The 19,462-nt window shown below is 38.1% G+C and overlaps 1 protein-coding gene across 6 annotated transcripts in view; it reads left to right on the top strand.

The window, feature by feature from the left end:
- Positions 1-19,462, top strand: part of brsk2a (BR serine/threonine kinase 2a) — a 348,751-nt gene that overhangs the window by 238,738 nt on the left and 90,551 nt on the right. For all 6 annotated transcript variants that reach the window (XM_067435984.1, XM_067435983.1, XM_067435986.1 and 3 more), the window contains exon 4: positions 723-863. In XM_067435984.1, the coding sequence (XP_067292085.1) occupies positions 723-863 (141 nt within the window). The remainder of the gene's footprint in view (positions 1-722; positions 864-19,462) is intronic.

Below are 19,462 nucleotides of genomic sequence, written 5' to 3'. Positions count from 1 at the left end.
GTGCTCGGTGTATGAGGGTCCTTTATATCATTTGGTTCTTTTGGAGTCTCCAAGTGTCCTTATTTGGAAAGACCCCTAAATATACCTTGAAAAAAGCTTGCCGAAAAAGTTTTGGTGAGAATCACCCCCAAAATAAACATATTAAACAAGACAAATGGTGCATGCTTAATTTTGCGATAAGCATGCAATTAATCATGATTAATTGTACAAAAGGGTGTGATTAATCACATTTTAAAATGTCAATCTGTTGACATCCCTTTATAATTCACTCTTTTTCTTATTTTTCAGAATCAGTTTCTGGTTCAAACATACATGGCTCAGTTAAACCAATATTTCCACTTGCCAGTGTGTAACGTTTGCTACAGTAAAGTTGACAGAATAAATCAGCTGTTCTGAGCTGGCCTGAGTTAGTGGAGGCGGGGCTAATCTGCATATCCATGGTTCCGCACATACTACATAAAGCAAGGGTGTAGCAATACATTCAAGTTAAGGCATGAAGAAATTATTTTCACAGTTTAAATGTCAATTGTTAAATATGCCAATGTGATTTAAGGGATACATTTATTGACTGCAGAGGGATTTTACAGGTTCAGAAGTTATCCAGACCCCTTCGATATGTCCCGCTTAAATGTCCTGTTTCAGTTAGAATTTATTGAAAGAATTTACCTGTTTCTATAATGTTATTTATCTGTTATTTATTTTTTTATTTTTTTTTTTTGCAGATATTTGGTTTTAGAGCATGTGTCAGGCGGCGAGCTGTTTGACTATCTGGTAAAGAAGGGCAGATTAACACCAAAAGAAGCTCGAAAGTTCTTCCGACAGATCATCTCAGCTCTGGACTTCTGCCACAGTCACTCAATATGGTGAGTGTGACCAGCCATTCCTGAACATGTCGCTCTGTTTTTATGGAAATTATAAAGAGTCAAGTCAACTTTATTTATATTGTGCTTTTACAATGGCGATTGTTTCAAAGGAGCTTCACAGTGTTAAAAAGGACAATATTGCACAAGAAATTTGATGTACGGTCATTCTGAAGAAAATGGCGATGTTATCAGCTTATTTTAATTTATCATATTCATGACAATGTTAGCAGATCAGTATTATAGTGTATGCAATTAATTAAGACCTAATAAATTAATTTTAATTAATTTTATTTTTAATTTATTTTTAATTTAAAGAATTTAAAAAAAAATATAGGGTTGAGACAAATTAAAGAATTTATTATTATTATTTTTTAATAATATTTGGTCTCCAACCTCAAACAAGCCGTAAATCTCCAAAGCATATAGAAAACACAAACTAAAAGCTTATCCTAACCAAAAGCCTCGGCAATGCTTCTTAAAAGCCAGTCCAGCCAAATCTTTCCCACCTTTTTTACACTTAATAGATTAGAGATGACCGGCGAGCTCGTGAAAAACTCTTCCCTCTTGTGCTCATTAAAATCATATTCATACCCCGGGGCTTTCGATTATAACCATATCAAGATATCAGACTCAAGCTCTTTTTTTTCTCTCAAAAGACATTTGAGGCAAGCCAAAGCGAGGAACGCCGCCTCTCATAGTTTTTCTTCTTGATTTATGATCAGAAAAAATCCCAACTGCTTTTTTGGAGGGATCGGATGGTCTGAGGGAGGATTCACCATCACGAATCAGATCATGCGATATTCCCCTTTTTAAAATCATATTGCATGTCCAAATGGTGATTGAATGACCCAGTCTTTGTTTACATGCTGTTTTTTTTTTGTTATATACTGAAAATAACCAGATCAAAAATGTTTTTTGGCTCAAAACAGGGAAATAAAACTGAAATTTCATGAGCTTCTTGATAGATTTTCACACATCAGTGGCTTTTGCACCTTTAAACCAGAAACGCTTTATCCAATTGATTACAGTTTTCCATCACAATAAAACCACAGTGTAACCAGATTTGTAGGCATTTTTCATTTCACTAAATATCAGAAGCTGTTATTTCTGTAAGCTGGTAATTTTGTTTGTTTTTGATAATTGGTCCTGTTTGGTTCACTGAAGCAGAAAGTCGGGTTATGAAAATTGGAAAAGGTGAGGGCTTAACCAACGATGTATAATGATCATGTTCTTTTACAAACATCATTAGCAGATATTGACTTTTGAACCACATCATCAGTTTTAATAGGGGCTTTTATTTTACAAATACCTTGTTACACTGAAGGAAACTTTGGACAAATAGTGTTTAATCCTCATAAATGTACGTATGCTGCTTTTTAGTCCTTCTGGGAAGATCCTACTTAAGATAAATTGACATCATGGGCCCTATTTTAATGTTCTGAGCACACGATCTGAAGCTCATGGCGCAGGTGCTCTTTGGATGTGTCTGAATCCACTTTTGCCAGTTTAACGACTGTTAAAAAAAAATGGTCTGTGCACCAGGCGCATGGTCCAAAAGAGTTGTCCCTAGTTTCTTAATGAGTCATGGGTGTGTTTTGGGCGTAACTTGCAATAAACCAATCAGAGTCTCCCATTCCTTATAAAAGCCAGTTGCGCTCGCATCATGGCGGATTCACGTTTTACATTTTTTAATATTTAAAAATGTTTTTGTGCTGCTGTGCATCCCTGTGTGTGTAATAAGCAGACTGTACGCGCGTTGTGCACCCGCCTATTTGCGCATGAACACAATGCGCTTGAACACACCTCATTTTCAGACCAAAATGGGCGAACAGATGGGCGCGATTGCTTTTGCCATTTAAACAACATGGCGCTTGACATGAAAATGATAACTGCATCGGGCTGAAACTATCAAAAAAACAACACTTGCCTGCCGTCACATTGCGCCGGGTGTATGATAGGGCGGGTGTGTTAAAATGTATGGCTTTCTCTGTTTTTCCACCTACTGCTGTAAGGACTTATTTAGTGCAAATGAGACAAAATGCTAAATGAAGAGCTAAGATGGTCATTAGAGAAGGAATTTTCGGTTTTATTGCCAAGTTTTATTGCTAATCTTCATCAACAGTACATTAAATGTCTAAAAACGAAATTCAGTCACACTTACAACTAAATTATCATCAGTACCAATTAGGTTCTGGCATGATTTTGAAAATCCAGAAATCTAGAGTTTCCCGATACTGACAATTAAGTGGCTCAAATGCATTTCACAATGATTATGATGCCGATCGTGTGCTCTCATCTCAACATATGATCATTCTGACAGCGGTGACTTGAAGGCAAAATCTTTACTTTGAGCTGCACCTCTGAAACACTGAGAGAAGAAACACCGACACCTGGATAAATGAGCAAATCCTCTCATTTAACGCGTAAGGGTATTATCAAGCTGATGTATTAGAGATAAAAGGGAGGCATTATGGGTAATCAGTGTATCAGTGTGGGTGTTTTACACCACACACATACACATTTGCATTTGTGTGCATCCACATAAAGACGAGATGAAAGAATTCCCTCACTGTGGTGCTATCAGATGGTAATATCATGTTTTTTTGGATATACTAGCATAATGATTACAATTTTCCTGGTGTTGAATTGATCTTAAAAGGATTTAGTCTTAGATTAAACGATAAAGTAATCTAAAAAATCAGTAATGAACCTCTCTTTTGTGCACCTATAGGCCCTGTTTACACCTGGTATTAAGATGCATTTTGCTCGACTGGATGACAAGTGGCCGATGCTATATAAAGGGGTCTAAAATGTTTGGGGCTTGTCTGCTTTTGACCAGAGGTAGTCCAAAACGCATTAGACTGGAGTGCTTTAGCTTTTGTATTGTAAAATGCTCATGTTGTCTAATGTGTTCGAACAAAGGGCATAGTTTTGGTTTGAACATTGGGGAAACCACATTGATTTGCACCTTCAACATTTTGGTTGCCATTGAAGTCTATGATGTGGAGAAAAATCCTGAAAAGTTTTCCTCAAAAAAACTTCACTTCTTTTCGACTGAAAAAAAGAAAGACACGGACATCTTGGATGAGATGGGGGGTGAGTAAATTATCAGGAAATTTTCATTTTGAAGTGAACTAATCCTTTAACAGATTATCTATTAAAAAGTCAAAAATGACCACAATAAATTCAGTAGAACTTGATAAATTCTAATAAAGCTGGTCAAAAGCTTTTTAATTTATATTGGTGGAGGATGATGTTTTCTCCTCTTCATCATCTTTTTAGTTCATGTGGCTGTTTCAGATCATGTTTGACTTTCCACATGGCATTTTGAAGTCATAAATTCTCAATAGATTTCAAATGAGTTGCACATTTTATCATCAGCATCGCGATAGGAACGGCTCGCACAAATCTTATCACACTTTTGGAACGCTGGTGGACGTGTGCAGAGTATAATGTGTGTATAACGCCCTATCCCATCATTTATTTCCAAATAAATCTGTCTCTTCCGTGATACCCTGAAATTTTGAATATTCCAATCTAATATGATTTCTGACCTGTAAGGTTGCCAGAATAATAATCATACACGGTGTGTTAATAGGCCAGAGGAGAACTGGCACCCCGACTGAGTCTGGTTTCTCCCAAGGTTTATTTTTCTCCATCACGCCCTGATGGAGTTTTGGTTCCTTGCCACTGTCGCCTTTGGCTTGGCTTGCTCAGTTGGGGACACTAAAAATATGATTAAAGTTATTCAACTTATTATACAAATAAAATGTATGAATTAGGTCTTATTTAATTCTATAAACTTAAATACTGATCTGCCAACATTGTTGCTATATGATAAATTAAAATAAGCTGATAACATTACTGTTTTCTCCAGTACGACTGTACAGCCAAATCTAATTTTGTCACAATATTATCCTGTTTGACACTGTGAAGCTGCTTTGACACAATCGTGATTGTAAAAGCGCTATATAAATAAAGTTGATTGATTGATTGATATAATGTGTGACAATAGCCGCATTTTATTAGTGATGCTATTTACACTAAGAGACAATAGTGATATATTCTATTTACACCAAGTAAAAGTAGCAGTTCTTTGCAGAATGTGCAAATAGTAATTAGATGCTATTTATACTTTTTACTATTTGCACCTCAGTATTGTTGTACATTAAAGGGTTAGTTCACCCAAAAATGAAAATTTATGTCATTAATGACTCGTTCCACACCCGTAAGATCTTCGTTCACCTTCACACACAGTTTAAGATATTTTATAATCAGTCCGAGAGCGTATGCAAGTGTATGCACACTATACTGTCCATGTCCAGAAAGGGAATAAAAACATCATCAAAGTAGTCCATATGAGACATCAGTTAGTTCATTAGAATCTCTTGAAGCATCGAAAATACATTTCAGTCCAAAAATAACAAAAACTACGACTTTATTCACCATTGTCTTCTCTTCTGGTATTGTTCCGGGTCTCTTCCAGCGTATTGATTCATGATTCGGATCGCGTGTCAAACTGCTGCTTCAAACTGCTGAAATCACATTGGCGATCCAAATCATGAATCAATACGCTGATTCATAACCATTCGAAACTTTATTTGAGGATTTAAAACAAACGCGGAAGAGAAGACAATGCTGAATAAAGTCGTAGTTTTTGTTATTTTTGGACCAAAATGCATTTCCGATGCTTCAAGAGATTCTAATGAACTAACTGATGTCTCATATGGACTACTTTGATGATGTTTTTATTCCCTTTCTGGACATGGACAGTATAGTGTGCATACACTTAGATACGCTCTCGGACTAAATATAAAATATTTTAAACTGTGCCCGAAGATGAACGGAGGTCTTACGTGTGTGGAACGACATTAGGGTGAGGAGTTATAGACATACATTTCATTTTTGGGTGAACTAACCCTTTAACAGGATGAAATAGTAACAGCGTATTACTGTTAATGATTATATTTATTAAAATGATGCCGCCTTAATGGGACAACAAAACCCCTCCCTACACCCTACACCTTTGGCACTTTATTTCCACTTTTAGAACTTCTTCTTCTTTTTTTTTTATTGAAAGTAAAACCCTTTCCGTTGTGATATGAGATGATATGGGAAACGTGCTAGCCAGATGGGATTTAAACATGGTCGGTTTGAAGACAAAAAAATGTACCATGCACAATGTTCTCTCACCATGATTTCTAACACACACTCAAAGAGTTCGGCTGGTCTTGCGGCTGTCAGAGCAGAAATGAAAGCTGCTGCTCTCCGTATGTTTTTCCGTCATCTCTGGGTGCATTTATATGTAAATGTTCTGAGTTTATTTAGTCCATTAGATCGAAAGATCTAAAAAAGCCCATACATTTACCCACCCATAGACCCTCCCCAGGGTCATCAGGACAGAAGTGTTTGAAAGTGGACAAAACAGACGGACTAAAACACCAGGTGTAAATAAGACTGTCCACTGTTGATCCGATTGACCACGATGCATCTTAATAGCGGGTGTAAACAAGAGCTTTGTGTGTCTGCTGAGCCCGACGGACTCTGTGTCTTGCCGTGTCCCGTCCGTGCATCATTTCTCAGAGCCGCAGGCCTCACGCAGAGCAGCAGTAGGGGCAGTATGCTACTCCAGGGATGAGAAATGTCCCTGCCATGCTGTCACACTTCCCCGGCTGTTTGCTTACTTCATACGTGTCTGAGAGACGCCTGTTCCCTCTGATCTCATGCTGGGACAGTCAGCAGGGAATGATGGGAGAACTACCGACCCAATATTCTCTTTTTCCACTGTCTTTTCCTATTTCAGTATTCATCCTGCTCTTGCGATTTGTCTTTTTGCTTGTCTTTTCTCTGTCGTTCTCTTTGCCTACAAATATAACTTGCATACTATAATTTCCAAAACCTGCTTAGACAGCATTTTAAGGCATCATAGGGTTGTATGACAGCTGTTCCAAAAGGTAGGCAGCATAATTATACTTAAGTATGTGCATTAATTATGCTAATTAAACACAATGCATAATTACAGATCTCTAAATTTTCACCTTTTTGGGTTAAGTGATACTTTAGGGTGATACAAATTTGAATTGTGCAACATAAGCACATTGGAAAAACGTGCCTTTTGTGACATTTTTTTGCAAAACTCCAAAAATGTACATATCCAATTCACTGCAGTTTCCATCTGAAATGAACACTAAAGGCAGTAAAGCACCAACTGTTATTAAATTTCATAACAATTATGACCACAGGGTCAGATTATCAATGAGTTCCAAATAGTTGTGTTATCTAGTTGTAGCCTCTTTCCCTTCTTTGCATAGTTCAAGTTCACCCAAAAATTAAAATTCCCCATGATTTATTCAACCTCAAGCCATCCTAGCTGTATATGACTTTCTTTTTTCAGACAAAACAAACAGAGTTATATTAATATTATCCTAGCTAATCCAAGCTTTATAGTGGCAGTGAATGGGAGCCCAAAATTTGAAGGCCAAAAAAGTGCATCAATCAATTATTAAAGTTCTCCACATGGCTCCGGGGGGTTAATAAAGGCCTTCTGAAGCGAACTTATGTAAGAATAATATCCATATTTAACACGTTATTAAATATATATAGTAAAATATCTAGCTTCCACGCATTCAACATACTGAAAAAGCATAACTGGCGTAAATATGACGCAAGTGTTTTGAACTGCAAGAGGCGTTACACTTTCTGGGTTAGTTGAATATATAAGTCGGTTTGGCGGAAGCTAGATATTTTAATTTATATATTTTATAAAGTAACACATTTTAACCAATAATACCACGAAAAATAATGTTTTTAACATTGCATGCTAACATAAAACCATTGAAATCAATTGAGTCAAGGGCTCTTTAGTGGTCTGTAACGTTGCTGCCTTCCAAATCACTCCATATAAGGTTACAGTCTCCAAACAGAGCTCTTTATCAATCTCCATTTGAGATGTTCCTGCTTAAAGTGTGTCATTCAGTCGGTCTGTGTTCTGTCAGGACGGCCAGGCAGGACTCACGAGCTGCTTTACTGAACTGCTGTGAGCTGCTGAAATAAGCCAATCAGAGCAGAGCTCAACATTAATATTCATGACTCTTCCAAATAAGGCAAAAACAGAGAATTACATCCTAGGGACAATTTATAGGGTTGTAAATGTAAAACTGTATCTGGACAATTTTTGCCCTTAAATAAGCCACATACCCTCTATGTAGATATCAGAGAACAATTTAACACATTGTTTCAAATCATTCTAGGGCACCTTTAAATCAAGAGGCATTTACCTGAGAAGCAAAATTATATTAAGTAAGTGAGCTTAAAAAGTTTGTTTGCCTATATTATCTTAATTATTATCTTATTGCCCAAATTATCCATATTATCTTATCTTATCTTATGTCTTGGAGTACTTCGACTCGACACAGGAAAAAAGTCCCGGCTGAAACATCCTCCCTCATATCTTCTCTTCCTCTCTCATTTCTGTCAGTAAGGGGGAGGGAGAGATGTGAGGGAGGATGTTTCAGCCGGGACTTTTTACTGCGCCGAGTCGAAGTACTCTCAGAAGTGCTATTACGCCATACATTATTGTTCTCCTTTTTAATCCGCTTAGAAAAGCGCCACATTTTATTTTATGTCACCATACTTGGTAGTTAAACTGTTTGTGTAACTGTATTTAAATAGGGAAAATGTGGAGGTGTTTGGTTGCTTCTAACTTGGTCTCTGTTTGGTACCATAGTGAATGAACGCTTAGTGGGTTAAGCTAAATGCTATCAGATCGTCCCCGCTCATCAGAGCGATTAAGTGCACACACTGACACGAGAGAGGTATGCATCAACTCGTCTTAGTTGATAAGGGAATAACATAGTTTAATATGAAAAAACGGTAAAGTATCCCTTTAAGACACGAACCGATTGGTTTCTGTGAGAAACCGAAGAGTATTTGTTTTGTTTTTTAACCTCATATCCCGATGAATCTCAACTAGTGTTCTAAAGCCCTGCATTTATGCCCGAGCCCGACAGGCCCCGACTTTTTTACGCCCCTAGGGCCGGGCTTCGGGCCAAATTTCACGTCATACCTAAAACGTGGGCTGGGCTTTGGGCCTTTTTAAGGCTTCTCCTTAGTTTTATATTTATTTTATTAATTAAAAGGAACAATGAGATGTTCTGCGCTGGTGGAAACAACACAAGACCATAAAAGCTAACGCAACTGTCAAGATGGCTCGCAGAGTGTTCAGAGCATAGGTTCAGAGTCCGCGCCAGCAGCAGCAGCGCGCGTTTCTTGTGAGCGTGGCATTTCTGTTGCGTGTCATCCGCGGGGCGTCTGCTGCTATTAATGTACAGGGAAGCCCTATAGGCCTACTTCATGTTAAATATAAATATATTGCCTATTGATACAGCAAAGACAACGTCGGCAGTAGCCAGCCCATGCCATATCCATGGTATTGACGGCAAAAGGCTACAGAATATTTCGTTCTGTATTGACAGGTTTAATATTTCAAAATCGATAATTATGTTGTTTTTTATTATTAGAATTAGGCCTATATCTGCATTTATGTTAACCTACAAACTTTCAAACATGAAAATGTCATTTTTAGCCTATTAATATGTATTCGTGTCAAAATGGAATATAAACATATTTTCCTATTATATTTCGCCTGGAGCCGAGACGCTCACAACACGCAGTGTGTCCCCGGCGTTATGGCCTTTTCACAATTGGTTCCTCTTCATTCGTTTTCTCTGACCAGGTATTTATCTGATTGCGAAATGACCAGGAGTAGTCCCGAGATTCTTTCGAGACGTAGCCTATTTAATTCCGATTACTAAACAAACCAATTCAGAAGGATGAAAGCATTTCAGACGAAACCGGACAAATCTGTTTTTTTAAACCACACGTATAAATTTTACTCCTGGCAAACGGTTAAAAAATAAACGTGCGAGAGCGTGTTATGGGCTATATGTTGTAGTCAGATAGATATGTTGGTGCTGCAACACTCATCTTCAATAAAAATGAATGAGACTACCAGAGCACTTCGGTCGCGCTCTCTCTTATGTGGTTTTTGAATTTGAAATGAGCTGCTGAATAAAATGCATCTAATCTTATGCTTCGTTGCTGTAAACTCCGTTAAATGAGCATATACTACGGGAATTGAAGATCGGATTTATATTCATTTTGCATAGGTGTAAGGTAGGCTATAAGACAACCTGCATGTTCTTTTTATTATTATTTGTTTAGCTCCGTTTGCGAGCCGCGAGCAGAATCAGCCTGCCTCAGCTCGTCAAAATGCCTTTTACTGTGGTGATAATAGTAGGCGAAATTGACTAACATTGTGATGCTTGAAGTGTTTTAAATCTATGGATTTGATTTGAGAGACTAAATTGATTAAATATGCGGTTAACTCACTGTCGGCCGCTGGCCGCTTGGTCGTCACTTAAAAAAAATAAAACTTTAATTTAACAAACAAAAAAATGCTCAAAACATTTTTCTAAATTAACTTAATAAAGAAACGAAACGAAACATAACTACTTTGACATTAAAAGCAAAACAGAACTATTTTAATGGCTGCAACAATGTAAAAAAAAAAAAAAAAAAAAAAACACGGGCTCCAGTCGGACTCGGGCCGAGAATTTTGATAAGCTGTCGGACACGGGCCGGGCTAGGGCCTCAGCGTCTCGGGCCAGGGCCGGCCTAGGGCCTAGATTTGAGGCCCATGCAGGGCTCTATAGTGTTCCCATCCGTCATTTCTTTGTCTGGTAAGGTCAAACTGGTGCAATGGGAACACTAGATGCCTGATAGATTTTCCTGAGGGTTGTTTTCCATGTCTGCGGGTGAAAGCGACCTCAATTATGTGATATATAGACCAAGGAATGTGAATTTAAGCAGGCAACCTTGCAATATAACACACATTTAACCACCCAAAAGCTATTGTTTTGGGCTAGTAGTTGGCGGGTTTTGTTGTAAAAACTTGGCAACCGTCTGCACGCACAAGTTATGCTGTTGAGCATCCACACAATTCCCCTGGAAGTTTTTTATATATTTTTTATATTGTGATGGACAGATCGGCTTGACTATTTGAAGCATGAGTGGTGTTCTTCAGACGTTTTAATAGCTGAAGGCCGACTGCTCATTCCACTTCTTTCTGTCCACCTACGAGATCATCTTTCTGGAGCTTCTAGACATGAATATTCCTCCAAATATAGCTACTAATAGAGTCTGTGTATGACAACGCCTGTCAGACAGAGCATACATATAAACACCTAGCTGTCTAGCTGAAAGGAATAACTCACCCAACCCAATTTTTACTGATAGCTTCAAGACTATATTGACTCACTTGACACCCACCGCTCCCGAAATATTGGCCAAATATGAAGATCTGTACAGTAACACCTCCTTCAACCCCTCGGCGGTAATACGAGTCACAAGGAGATCATTTAAGAAGTCTGAAATCAGCACGAATACACTTTCTGTGCTTCTTTATTTGACTTTCTGAGTGCACGACTGTGTTATAAGGATTTTATGTGCCACCAGGGAACGTTTTAGATGAGATCTCGGCTCTTGTAATAGGGCTACCACTGTGCTGGATCCCACTGTGATATCCCGAGTTGTCAATTTAAGGAGCCTAACGTTTTGTGTGGAAAACTGTCAGTGGTATTAGGTGATAATCATCCTCTTTGGCTTTTGGTGGAAAAAATGGATCACTTTTGTTTTGTTGTCAAAAAGGCAAAGCAACAAACAAACAAAAACATGTATTTTTTAGTTAAACAGGGATAAAAAGTAGTACTGCATTTAATTTTGTCCATTGGGTATTGATTGGCTCACGGAAATGATAACGCCATTGGCACATGTTGGTTAACCCAGGACTGCAGTGTTTGGGGAGCTTGAGATGTTTTGACATTTGTGCTTATTTCAGCTAGTTTTATTGACCAATGTGTAATTTTGCTGCACTGAGCACAAACTCTGCTACAACAATATGTGAGAAAAAAAGATGTACATGCTTTCATTTTTTTTTTTAGAAAATAATGATTGTGCATGGTTTAATCAGAAGCTGAAGCCTTTGCTCAGCAAATGAGCGAAGGCTTGTGGTACCATCACAGAGAGGCATGAAATCCCTCTCCAGAACTTTTTCTCTCATTGTTCCTGGTTGGTGGAACGATCTCCCGTCCTCCATACACACGCCAGAATCACTCGCTTCATTCAAAAGACAGGTAAAAACTCATCTTTTCCATGAGCACTTAATCTTACATGAAAATAAAATAAAAAAACCCCTCTTTCCTCCTCTATTTCTCTTTTCTTCCCTTTTTTGGTTTTTGCTACTCTGAGCGGTATACAAATCTTGGTATTTGGGGCACTTTTTGTGTTTCTTTGCCTCTTCTTGACGGATCGCTTCCTGTTCTCCTGAGTTGTAAGTCGCTTTGGATAAAAGCGTCTGCTAAATGCATAAATGTAAATGTATTTTAAATGTTCTACGTTTTGGGGGGAATTTTTTCACCACAGTAAAGCCATAAAACACATACTGAATAGTTGTTCACAAGACTTGAGTTATCAGTCTTGAGGGCTAGTATTTTTTTTTTTTTTTTGTTCTTTGTTTTTTACAACAGAATGGTATGAAAATCATTTCACCTTGCTATTTCACACTTGATACTAATGCATAGTCACAGGAGGCGTTCCAAATTTTGTGGTATGCCACTGGATGGAAAAGAGTTCAATTTTCCCTGACGCCAATATGGATTGATAAATTGTGCGCAATAATACCAGGGATGTGCATTAAGAAAGTAAATTGACCAACATCAGATAGCCAGCAGGCAGAAATGCCAAAGCACTATTTAACATGTAGCCATACATGTTTTGTAATTAAACTCTCTCATAATTAGACCGCTGTGAACAGCATGTGATTACGAGTGCTGATGTACTATCGCATGTGCTGCCTGCTGCTCTTTACATTACTATAATGCATAGCTTGTTTGAGTGCTAATTATGCCCTTAAAATATGGTGGAAAAAAGAAAAAAAAAATGATAGTCAATAATATTTGTTTATTCATTTATTCAATTGAATTAAATTAATTTTAAATTCATATGCTTTATTAGTATGACATACTTTATTGCCAAAGCATCGCACAAACATATTTATTATTATATATTATATACATGCATGCATGCATACATATGTATTTGTCACAGTGAAGGAGGAAGTATGCCTCTGTCTCAACTGTTCCTGATCTACATTCGTTATAGATTCACTCTTCTTTAGGTAACCACATCTTATATGGCCTCTTTATATGGCCATCATGTGGTCACTCAGTCTGTACTTGGTTAATAAATATCTGTGTGAGATGAGATGGTCAGCCAGACTGTACTATGTTTAGTCCCAGATAACACTGGAGATGACTTTGCTATTTGGTTTGTTCTTTCCAATGCTGCATATGTCTCTTTCTCTTTATTCAAAATTTCTTTAATATGGTTTTACAGGAGCAGTGATATTGAACGCTTTGTTCGTCACTTCTGACACCATTACACAAAGATGGATTTTCTGAGCACTCAATTCTCAAAGCTAGATTTTAATTTAACCCAGAAATTTAAACCTCTTTTTTTTATCATTAAATTGAGGGGAAGACAGCCTAGTTCCGGTCTACATGTGTTGTTAGGTGTGTTTCTGTAGCCTGACTTGGTCATATTCAATTCTAGTCAGAATATGAGTCTGAAACCGCTCCATTGGGCTGTGATTATGGGGCGTGTTTCAACCAAACCAGGAAAGACATCAATTGGATAGACCTACAACCAATCAGAGCAACTAAGCAACGTATTATGTTGGGCAACTGCACTGTGTTGCCAAGTCCACGTTTTTTTCCATGTTCGCGGGTTGAAATGAAGGAATGACCCACGAATGCGAATTTTAGCAGGCAACCTTGCCAAAATAACACACATTTTACCCCCCAAATGCCATTTTTTTCCGGAGAACCAGAAAAATGCATGATTACGTTACCGTTTATCATCTGTCCGTCATCGTCTAAAGCCCGCCCTGATGATTTCATTGGTCCAAACAGTTTCTGTTCGGGCATAATCACTCCCCTATGGATCGAGTTCAGACCGAACCGCCTAAGCTCAAATGTTGTGGGGGCTGAGTTCGGCTGGCATCCAGGCTAGTGTTTCTGTAGACATGAAGGATGTTTCTGCAGAACTCTACATGTAGACCTTCTACAGGATGTTTGTCCCAGACCTTATGGCTGTAGTTGTCCCGCTGGGCCCAAGACCTCACTTCCATGTAACACAATAGGCAGCACTATCAAAGATCGCTGTCCAAATTCTGAAGGGCATGTTTATTTTGAATAATTTCATATGTATGGCATGCAGTGCTCTTTGGGCTTTTTATTAATAGCAATTTGAAATTTCCAGTGGTTGTTAAAACCAGATAATTATATTGTAAAGCATGTTGAAGTGTGGTGTTATTAGTATAACAGTATAACCGTATAAATACATGTTTATGTTCCAGATTTCTTCCGATTTTTCATGATCTTAGTTTTTTGAATGTTGACTTCTAAGGTCCAGTCATGGCAGCATTTAGATAAAATTAAAGCTGTCAATTGATTAATTTGTTTTATCTAATTAATTACATACTTTGTGATTAATTAAAGGTGAGGTAAGTGCTTTCTGGTAACCGTTGTTGATATTTCAAATCACCAAAACAAACACGACCCTACCCCCTAAAAGGGTCTCGGCCCTATATTGATAGCTCCGCCCCACACATACATAACCCAGGAGACGACTATGGCAGAATCTGTGTGTTACTAATCCAGGTCGAATATTCAATGAAAAAGTCACCCCTTTCTTCACAAAAACGCAAACCATTCTCATGAACAACTCGATAGAACACGAGCATGACAGTAAAACTAACGACATATTACAATTATGACAAGGTTAGAGTTATAGCGATCACAAAAACACTAACTGTTCTCGTGAACAACTCTATAGTACACAAGTACAATAGTGCAGCTGACAACATATTACAATTATGACCAGATTAGAGTTACAGCAATCACAAAAACACAAACCGTTCTCATGAATAACTCCATAGAACACGAGCCGACAGTCCAGCTAACGACATATTACAATTATGACCGCATAAGGGTTATATAGATCATGAAAACAGGAAACAAACATATATTAGGCGTATAGTATCTTACTTGTCGGACACATTTTGTGAGCTAATGCTTGAAGCACACAGGGAGGAGATTTAGAATTTAACGGCTTAAGGAGTTTAAGGAGATTTAACGGGTCTTTATCATCGCTGAAGTGAGCCACAATACAATCGCAGATGAACAAACAAGCGAACATGACACACGAGCATAGTGAAGCAAAAGCCAGCATATATTAGGCTAGTTCTCGGCTAATGTCCGTCATGTGTGACTCGTGTGTTTTCAATAATGACGTGCACAGAGCGAGAGCGAGCGCTCTTCTCACCATCAATAGTAGACACGCCCCATACCTGCTGATTGGCTACAAGTTTGTTATTCCACTCGCCCGAGTCCTTTCTCTAAAACGGTTTTGAAATAACACTTAACCCACCTTTGATCTAAATTAATCGCATACATAATTTTTTGCTGTGAAAGTATTTCAAATATTTAAATTCAAACAAATCAATGATTTATCAGCTTTACTGACATTAAGGTTCTCTTTTATTATTATTTTCACTGTTTAAAAATTGGCCATAATAATCAACAATATGACCTAGTATGCTGAAGAGCACACTAAGACCAGGCTTGTTGAAAAGAGAGGAAAGTTCATTTTTCTGAGGTGTTAAACTTTTTATTTCGTAACACATGAACAAGACATGAACATAATGTTGGCATAATGACACAGAAAAAGCATCTCATATTGACAGCGCTTGTCCCAGGCCGTTTTAACTTACAGTGCAGTATGAAGATGACGTTGACTGAGTTATCATCACGGGTCGTACCTCCGGATTACATTAACTCCTGGATGCTTTGCATTTGGTACTTTTATCAACACTTCCATCAAACCATTTTTTTCTATAAGTAAATGTTCAATAATCAACCTAATCAATAATCCAGGCAGCGCGTTCTCATCTCCTTCATTTTACCTGTTGAATAGTGGCAACAGCTCAGGGTCAAAGTTCAATACGGATTAATCTGCGTTATTTTTTTCTCAGATTAATTAATTGAAATTAACGTGTTATTTTGACAGCCCTAGTTAAAATGTCTAGGTTGTTCTGGAGATATTACATTTTTTAAAGACAGAATTAGTGATTTGTCTGCATACAGTAAATATTTGGAAGAGTTGTAGTCCTGGACTCTCTGATTGGTCCAGTATATCTGCCAATTCAATAATATAAATATGAATTAAAGTCGTGCTGATGCAACAGCCTCGTCTGACCCCTCGCTGCTGGGAAAAATATTCTGTTCTTTGTTGACCAACTTTTACTGCACATTTATTTAGGTTATACATGCTTTTAATTAAGTTGTATATTTTACCCCAATACCACTTTGAATGATTTTATAAAGCAGTTCTTTATGCCAAAATGGAATCAAATGCCTTCTTGAAATCTACGAATAGACATCTTGAAGCAGGCAGATGTTAAACAAATACTATTTATTAGGTTTTTATAAGCAGGAATACTTCAGCCAGAACTGCCGTTTTTTACGGTCGCCATAAAAAATATATTAAGCAACATTTAAATGCTGATCTCTATCACCAAACAACACAACACCATGTGTGTAAAACTTTTAAACTATCACTGGGCCAATAAATATGCAATTTAAGATCTCACAGCAGACTGAAGGAAACATTTGGTGCCTCTGCGCCCTCAGTGGCCAATAACAACCTGATACTATCAAAAACATCATGAGACGCTTTATTACCACAATCAAACTAACACGCAGTTCGCTTTCCCACGTTTCTCCATTAACCAGTGGACCGGAGGGGTTGAAATTAACCTCACAGCTGTTCGATTAGGAAAATATATAGTCAGTCGCTGATCATATCAACCAACGGTTTCTGTTCAGGAGAGATTACGGCATGTGGGTCACGTTAATGTGTCAGGAAGTGACTTTAAAGAGCCGTTATGGATCTTACCGGTGTGAAAGCTAATAAACCTCACCTCTAAAATTTGTCCCATGGACATCGTTGAGGTATAAATCTTTTCATATTCAGTTTTATTAGTCCACGTGAGATTCAGGTCCATAAATGTGTTTGTGTGTTTTTTTTGTTTTTTTGTTTTTTTGTGATGTTCCTTCCTCATTTTTAGTAGACAACCCTGCAAACTTTTTATTTGATGATCATTTTGCAAAGTGTTAATATAGACTCATATGAACAATTATAACTCAAAAATCATCGTTATTGAGAATCAACAAACATCAAGTAACACAGTGCATATTTTATTATGAAATTGTTTGTTCAGACAACACAGTATTTTGGACAACATTGGAAGTTTAACTAAATTTTATATATTTATTACTGTATGTAGATTCATTATATTTATCATCATATTATCATTTCATATTTTTATCTGTGACTCATTTTTTAATATGAAACATGTTCCTGCAATATTTTGGCAAGAATGAAAGTACCCACCCTGGCTGGGTGCTTGGGGACTGTGCAGATCCGCTGGCTGAGGTCTTCACAAACATCTTCAGTCTCTCTTCAGGCCCTCAATGACTTATGCCATGTCATTATTACTCCCATAATCGCAGTGTTTTGAGAGGCTGGTCCTCTCCCAAATCAAGTCAATTCACTTTTATTTATATAGTTCTTATTACAATGCCAATTCTTTCAAAGCAGCTTCACAGTATTAACAGGAAAACCATACAACAGAATTTGATTTGGCTGTACAGACGCTCTGGTTAGAACTGTGATGTTATCCAGATAATTTCAATCGTCATATAGTGTCAATGTGGGCAGATCTGTAATATGGTTGAAATTTAAGTGTCCCCAACTGAGCAAGCCAAAACCCAAAGGCGACGGTGGCAAGGAACCAAAACTCCTTCAGGGCCATTATGGAGAAAACCTTGGGAGAAACCAGGCTCAGTCGGGGTGCCAGTTCTCCTCTGGCCGGCAAACAAACAGTGTACGATTATGATTCTGGCAACATTACAGGTCCGAAGTCATAAAAAATCAATAGATGTTCATAACAATATTTGAAATATTGGAGTCGTAGACGGAGACTGGTTTAATGAGGATGTCGTGCCAATGTGGGATTTACGGGAGGAGTTTAATAAACACACTCTTTGCTGACATTTCAGGGATGTTTTGGTCATGTGCAGGTGTAGGTCCACCATATGATCTGGATACGGCCTGGATCCGGCCGACTGCAGTAAACCTCGGGATAAACAGAGAGACTAAAAGTAGCATATAGATGCCACATTTTCTTATGATATAACAAGTACATCAGGTGATATGGGAAGTGTTCCCGGTTCCGGCTGAACTAGTTAATGCAGCCTAACAACCATTTAACTGATTTGAATAATATAAATTCAATTAAACCCTGAAATTTTTTTTTGTCCAACACTGGCATCATATCAGTTTGCCTACAAACCCAATAGGTCAACTGAGGATGCCATCGCCTCAGCTCTCCACTCTGCCCTGACTCACTTAGACAGTTACAACGCGTATGTCAGGATCCTATTTATTGATTTCAGCTCATCAGCCCATAGTCTGTCAGGATCAGTGACCATACCTCATTCATCCTCACCCTAAACACTGGTGTGCCACAGGGATGTGTGCTTAGCCCAATCCTCTACTCCCTTTTTACCCACAACTGCACACCATGATCAAGTTTGCAGGACCATGCACACACTCACATCTACACTGATGGAGCTGAAGTGGAACATGCGACTAGTTTCAAGTTCCTCTGTGTCCGTCTTTGGCCCTGTCCCAAATGGCACACTTCATGTGAACTTTTGGTCTCGAGGACTTACAATGGCTGCTGCGTGCACATGTCTGTTAAGTCCACAAGACCGTAGGGTCTGCCGTTTGTCATTTAAGCTTAAAGAAGGTTAAAGAACCTTTGCAGCTGCTATGTGCCCTCGATGCGCACTTCAGCTGGGTATATTACTACCTGGATTTGGATTTTCTAAAAATGCATTAATCTGAGACTGAGAATATTATACTATTATCGGTAGATTTATGAAACTTTTTTTTTTTTTTTTTTTTACTTTTAAATGGATAGTTCACTTTGAAATTAAATTTTGATATGTTTTAGCTTACCTCATGGGCATCCGAGATGTAGAGTATTTGTTTCCCCAGTAGATTCATTTAAGGTCAAACCGTTCTTGTCTGTGCCTCACATAATGCAGGTCTATGGTCACCACCTCAAAGAGCATACACAGAGAAGTCCAAATTAAACAATCCCCCATCGTAACACACTGATGGCCTAAGACACGAAACGAGCGGTTTGTGTGAGAAAACGAACAGTATTTATATCGTTTTTACCTCCTATACACCACTACGTCCGACTGATCCGAGGGCGCGCGTGCGTGTTTCCTGCTGTGACATTCACACGTTCTGGCTTTAGTCTGCGCAAGCGTGGACTTCTCTGTGTATGCTCTTTGAGGTGGTGACCATAGACCTGCATTATGTGAGGCACATACAAGAACGGTTTG

Source organism: Pseudorasbora parva, chromosome 25 (genome assembly GCF_024679245.1).
Source record: "Pseudorasbora parva isolate DD20220531a chromosome 25, ASM2467924v1, whole genome shotgun sequence".
NCBI lineage: Eukaryota > Metazoa > Chordata > Actinopteri > Cypriniformes > Gobionidae > Pseudorasbora > Pseudorasbora parva.
This window is presented reverse-complemented; position numbering and strand designations above follow the sequence as displayed.